Source organism: Lottia gigantea, assembly GCF_000327385.1.
Source record: "Lottia gigantea unplaced genomic scaffold LOTGIsca_43, whole genome shotgun sequence".
Lineage (NCBI taxonomy): Eukaryota > Metazoa > Mollusca > Gastropoda > Lottiidae > Lottia > Lottia gigantea.
Window position 1 is genome coordinate 928,958 of NW_008709504.1, and position 6,794 is coordinate 935,751.

Below are 6,794 nucleotides of genomic sequence, written 5' to 3' on the forward strand. Positions count from 1 at the left end.
ATATAATGAAGACCTTATTAAACCCTGAATTATATAAGATTTACCTGGGATAATAGGGTTAATCGAGAGCGTGGGAGGGGGTTAAACTCTAGCTAGTAAATAAACGACGAAAGTCATCCCCAGGCATGTTCTTCTTTTGTTTAACATCGAAACAGTCATTAAGCTACTCCCACGCATATTTGTCAATCACCGAATGAATGAAAGAAACAATGAATGACATGGGATGAATAAATAGGACGCGTTGACCCATTTGAATGTCACAGTGTTTATACCTGGTTTGTCTCTCGACATCTAAAATCCGGTTTCTCCGAAAAATTAAAATAAAATTTATTGTTATGGTGAATAGATTTACAAAAAATACCAAAATAAACATTTTAATAGAGATACATAGTTGATAAACTAAGTCGGTAGAGAGGCATTAGGTGTCGTCAATTCCTTCTGTCAAAATAGTTCTATGAATTAATAAATCTATTAATAAACTTGTAAAAATGTTTGTAGTAAGCGAATTATTGATATTGTGAAATTTATATAGAAATGAATGAAATATCACTTGACTATAAAAAATCAGTAATATTAACCAGTGATCAATAATTAGACAATGTGAAGAATGTAGAGATCGATATTAGATACTGACTCACTGTAACAATTGATACACAACGCTATATATTTTCTTACATATTTACAGATTGTCTTTATATTGTCTTTATATAAACGTTTATTGTACGTTTTATATATTGAATCTGTAGTTTATTACCTGTACTGCAAGTAAACATGATATAAAATTGTAAAATATAATAATAAGAAATAATGTCATTGAAAGATCTCGAAGTTGAATGTAAAAAAATTAAAAATCAATAATTGTATGAATCAGACTGTAGACTGTAGACGAGTCATTATAAAAATTAGTCATCAATCTTACCTGAGACTTTATTAACTAGTATTCACCTAGCTAGTATACCTAGTAGTACTACAGTGTATAACAGTCGGGTATGCTGACACCTACAGTAGGTACTAACCATGGCATTTCAGGTATAGAAATCATTGTATTTATTATCACTTTTACTTTTTAATGTTACAGGTGTGTTAAGAGTAAATATTAAATAATTTTGACATCATAATGGTTTTATTGTCGGTTTGTTGGCCTATGTCTTATAAACCATGTTTCCGGTTCCAAAACGATCAGGCCCAGTCTATAGATGAATATTAATATATGTATTAATGTGTTATTTTACATATTCATGTGTTATTTTATATATTCATGTGTTATTTTATATATTCATGTGTTATTTTTATTTTGGGCTGATCAAATAATATCATAATATAAAATTAAAAACAAAATTTAAACGTGACATGGTTCCGTTATTGATTTGTAGGCCTATATATATAGACCTAAATAGTTCCCAAACGATCTGTTTATTATTATTATTATTATTATTATCATTATTATTATTTATGTATTAATTTATTATTTTTTGTGCTGCTTTCCAGTCGAGAATTGTTTTTCGTCCACAGGTCAGTTTTTACTGTCAGTTTTTTTTTCACTTAGTCCAGGCTGAACATTATTTTATAGGTTTAGATGTTTGGTTTTTTTCTAGTTTTTTGTTGAGTTCTTATTATTTATTTTAATTTTGCTGATCTTCTCTATCTCTATAGTTGATTTCTTACAAACTTTTTATTTTAAACTGTCTGTTTTAAACAGTCTGGTTTGTCGTGAAACTGAAGTAAGAAGGGCCTCATAAACTAAACTTCACGACACAAATGTCAAATTTCAAATCATTTCCTTATTATAAATTTTTCAATTATATAATTCAATCTTCAAACAAGATTTTATAAAATAATTAATTGAATCTTTTATCTCGAATCAATCCACGTTCCCTTAATACTATTAAAGTTCAGGAAGTGAAAACTAGGCTAAGTTAAATCTATTATAATCGAATTGAATACCACGTGATATTTGAACTAATTTCTATATAATAATCTGTCCTTTATTCAATTTTAAAATATTACAACAACAAAACTTTGAAAAGATCAACTAAATTTAGATTAAACGATTCACTTGAGAAAACTTGAATAATTCTGACGATTAGAACAGAATGGTGAATATTTGTTAGACACCTAATTAGTTCCGAGAATTGATAAATAGTTGCCTACAGACACCCCCCCCCCCCCTCCCCCTCACCTTCTCCATCCCTACCCCTCTATTATCTATGTTACATCATGATTAGTAAGAAGCTGACATCAGCAAATTACCTGCTCTATTGACTCTAGTTATTAACCCTCACTGTTCAACTGATAATTAGCCCCCTGTCTCCTGTCCACTAATTTATTTGACCAATAGCTTGACTAGTTCTTTTGTAATTTTAATATTATATAAGTCGCTGATGTCATGAATGTTGCTGAAATCAGCATTTTGTAAACGTGGATTATGTTTTTTAGAAATCAGTAGGCTACATGAATGAGTAAAACAGCCTTCCTGCTTAAATATTCTCTTCCACTAAGTATTACGATTACCCATGTCATTCTATATTACTGCTAGATAGGATAGATTGTAGACAACACACATGCTATTAAATTCATGCATAAATATCTACAGATAGATACAAGTGATAACAACCAATAAAACGTTATTTATTTTTTCTCATCGAAGAAATTGTAAATGGATACAGAATAATCAGTGAAATATCTAAAATATGGAAGTTAATAAATCAGATATTATCACCTTACAATACGATAATAAACAATGACAATCTGATATCAATAGTTAAAACTGTCATTAGATAATTACTCATAGATGTATATAATAATCATATCATATACCATCCAAAAAACACTTTACTGGAATCACCCTGGTGTTCTATGAGAAATAGAAAGTATAGAGTAGTAATCTGAGATTTTGTAGTATATTTTAAACCAAGGTAATTTGTAATGACTTTGTACTAAGATTATGTACCTGTAGGCAAGTTTACCTGGTCGATATAGATTTTAGATTATTTCCTGAATAATTCTATGATTCATGTTCAAATTAATAACTAGGACGATTGTCGACATCTGGGGACATTTAAATCTTGATAGATCGAATGATTCATTATTAATATTTATATCACTATCTTTTCTCTTTTCTCTGAGGTGAAGAATATTTCCAGAAATAAACTGACAGTAAAGAGGGGTTGGGGGGCTTTATATTGCGCCTTTTTAAACTCCATTACAAAAACGAGCCTCATGTAGCTTTCAGTTATATTAAAGGGCAAAGAATTGTATTTCAGGTGTTTGAAATATCTCGTATAATGATATACATGTCTACATAATTTCCCTTATTGCACACAGCATGGTGTTTCCTGTCATAGTGTAAACAGGTTATGCCCCTGAAGTACCATAATGCCTGTTGTTAAAGATGCTTATAAAGAACAAACAACGTCTTTATTAAAATCTAAAATAGACCTAAATAATATCTACATAATATATAGCAAGGATGGGACGAAGCTTTGTATAAAATTCTCCAATTTAAAACATAAATCAACGAAGCGACACGGTTATCACTGTTCTAGATGGTAACAAAACACTATATTATCTCCAACATCCAGCCAGACAGCCAGGTGTGTTCATAGATAGACATAGAGGTAAATAGACTGGTAAATCAAGACTCTATAGGGACTCTATCTGCGTTGAACGTAAGGAAATAAAGTCGCCTTCAAACATTTGTCATATTTCATTTGAGTTGTATCACTTAACATTTAAAAATTGTTTAAAATTACTCGTGTTTGGAGATAAATCTCACGTCAATGCATAAACTAGCAAGTTGATGTTTAAAATGGCCCGATATTTCGGTCACCTGGAGGGCGATATAGTTTACATATCATCTAGGAAATACAGAATCTTTCAAAAAGGTGTTTTTTCTCCCCGGTGTCAGCGAAATTCTGGATACTATGAGGGTACGTAATTTTAATTATTTTTTGTAAGTTTATTGTTTTCTAGAAATTGACGTCAATAAAATGAGGGAATTTCTAAAATCCTTAATAACGTCATTTTTAATACGCTTCATTTTTTAAACAATACATGAATTGCACAAGATTCGGGGTTCTGACGTCCTTGGGGACTTTGACCCCCCAGATATAAGACTATATTTTGACTAATATTGTAAAATAATAACATGCAGCAGGTGTCTTGACGTCTTTAGACGATCATATTACAAAGTTTGACGTCAACATTTTATATCAAAAGTTTTAATTTTGTTATTTTATGAATAAGTTACATAAAACAGTAAGGTGTAAAACTCCAATGTATTAATTCAAGGTGAAGAATAATCAACCCAATTCTTGAGTTATCTCTGACCGTACTTTAGACTCAGACCAGAAAATAATTTCCTTGTAAGAGTGAAACCCAGAGAATAGTTTTTGTTTCCGTTTCCCTATAACACAATTAATTATTTTTCATTCCTATCCAATATAGAATAAGCTTGTCAGGGTTTTGAGTTTTTATTTTGTTGTAAATCAGACTGCAATATTATACCGATATCACAGCGCAGGGAAGATCAAAAATAAATATCGTTTTTTTTTTCAGAGTCCCTGCAAGTATTGCTAGTTCCGTCTTGTTAAATAGCTCGAGTTTCTAAACACGTCATTGTGTGTAATAGTAGAAATAGGATATTACAAATACCTCGACAAGCCCCTGAATTCTACCTGTATTTTACCTGTATAAATTTCATTATAATAATCAGATGGCTGGGACGAGATAAACCTAGCACCGTATTTCACTAAATACCACATTATACCAAGCCTAACTATGTTAAATATGTTTAATAAATGTTTTCTATCGTTACAGATGAGAATAATATGGAACTTCATATCAGTGTGGAGGATGATTCGGGATTGAAAGAATTTCAAACTGTTAAAACTAAAAAAGACGCGACTTTAGGCTCGAGTTTAGAGAATGCTTTAGGAGGTTTAGTGTGTTATGATATTATAGGTCCTGATTTACAGTGTAACTGGAATACTCTAGCTGTTCAATTAAAGGTACAGTGAATGATTGAATGAATGAATGAATGAATGAATGAATATCAGATGTAATGAATGAATGAATGAATGAATATCAGATGTAATGAATTCATTCATTCATTCATTCATTCAACAGTCTTTTCAAGCACGTTGATTCCGTTACATTCGCTATTATTGTTAATGAAATACAAGAAATCACAACGATATTAAACCCAAATAATAGAAAAATAATTCTAGAGTTATTGACATATACAGAATTTATAACGGTAAAAATCAAGAAATATGAAAATTACCTAACTATCTAAATAATTGATATTAAAAATCTATGTCAAGCTAAATTTCATATAATTAATTACCTGTAATTATAATTAGTTTTTATCTCGAGGCTAATTAAAATTATTATATCATTTATCAAACCTAAAATATCCCACCTCTAGTTCTTTCTTTTTTAAAAAAATATTACAAAATTTCGCTTTCAACTTCTTCTTCTATTTTTTTTTCAAATCAATTTTGAGATAAGGAAAACTATTAGAGCAGAACATATAAATTTATTTTTTGATAAAATATAATAATTTATATAAGTTTATATCTGAATACTAGTTAGGGTTGACTTGAGTTATACCCAGTTAGGGTTGACTTGAGTTATAACTAGTTTGGGTTGACTTGAGTTATAACTAGTTTGGGTTGACTTGAGTTATAACTAGTTTGGGTTGACTTGAGTTATAACTAGTTTGGGTTGACTTGAGTTATAACTAGTTAGGGTTGACTTGAGTTATAACTAGTTAGGGTTGACTTGAGTTATAACTAGTTAGGGTTGACTTGAGTTATAACTAGTTTGGGTTGACTTGAGTTATAACTAGTTTGGGTTGACTTGAGTTATAACTAGTTAGGGTTGACTTGAGTTATAACTAGTTAGGGTTGACTTGAGTTATAACTAGTTTGGGTTGACTTGAGTTATAACTAGTTTGGGTTGACTTGAGTTATACCCAGTTAGGGTTGACTTGAGTTATAACTAGTTTGGGTTGGCTTGAGTTATAACTAGTTTGGGTTGACTTGAGTTATACCCAGTTAGGGTTGACTTGAGTTATAACTAGTTTGGGTTGACTTGAGTTATACCCAGTTAGGGTTGACTTGAGTTATAACTAGTTTGGGTTGACTTGAGTTATAACTAGTTTGGGGTGACTTGAGTTATAACTAGTTAGGGTTGACTTGAGTTATAACTAGTTTGGATTGACTTGAGTTGTAAGTGCGTCAAAAGATAAAGATAAAAACGTGGGAAAGGATCTTTAATAGGTGACTCGGACTCGTTTTATAAAATTACCACGACCAAATTCATTATAACTAACTCGAGTTTAAAAAAAACACACTGTGATCTGTGATAAAATTACAAAAATTAATATAATACCTATAATTCTAATTAAAGACATTTAGGCTTATTTTTCGAGAACTTATAAAAAATTTTGATTTTGAATCCGGATTTTGATATTTTTTTAAAAGAATGAGTAACCTCGGATGTCATCTGAATATATTTTGTTTGATGTTTTATTTATATCACTCACTATAGTCGACAATAATAACCTACAACTGACTTTTATATTCTCTAGTTTTATTGACAGTTCAATCTGTTGTCTCATGGTTAGAAATAGGATCGGTCACGAGCTCTAGATATTAAATATTATACATAAATAGAATCTAATACTAGAGGACAGTAGTACTCGTAAAACTAATATAACGAAACGGAGGGGGGGGGGGGGGGGGGGGGGGGGCCCCCCCTTTCCAAATGTCCCCAAAAAACCCCAAATT

The 6,794-nt window shown here is 30.6% G+C and overlaps 1 protein-coding gene across 1 annotated transcript in view; it reads left to right on the plus strand.

Annotated features, from left to right (window-relative positions):
- Positions 1 to 3,808: 3,808 nt before the first annotated feature.
- LOTGIDRAFT_233769 (hypothetical protein) overlaps positions 3,809 to 6,794 on the plus strand; it is a gene marked incomplete at its 5' end in the record, with an annotated part of 6,284 nt that continues 3,298 nt past the window's right edge. The window contains 2 exons of the mRNA XM_009060558.1: positions 3,809 to 3,929; positions 4,819 to 5,009. Coding sequence (XP_009058806.1) covers positions 3,809 to 3,929; positions 4,819 to 5,009 — 312 coding nt within the window. The remainder of the gene's footprint in view (positions 3,930 to 4,818; positions 5,010 to 6,794) is intronic.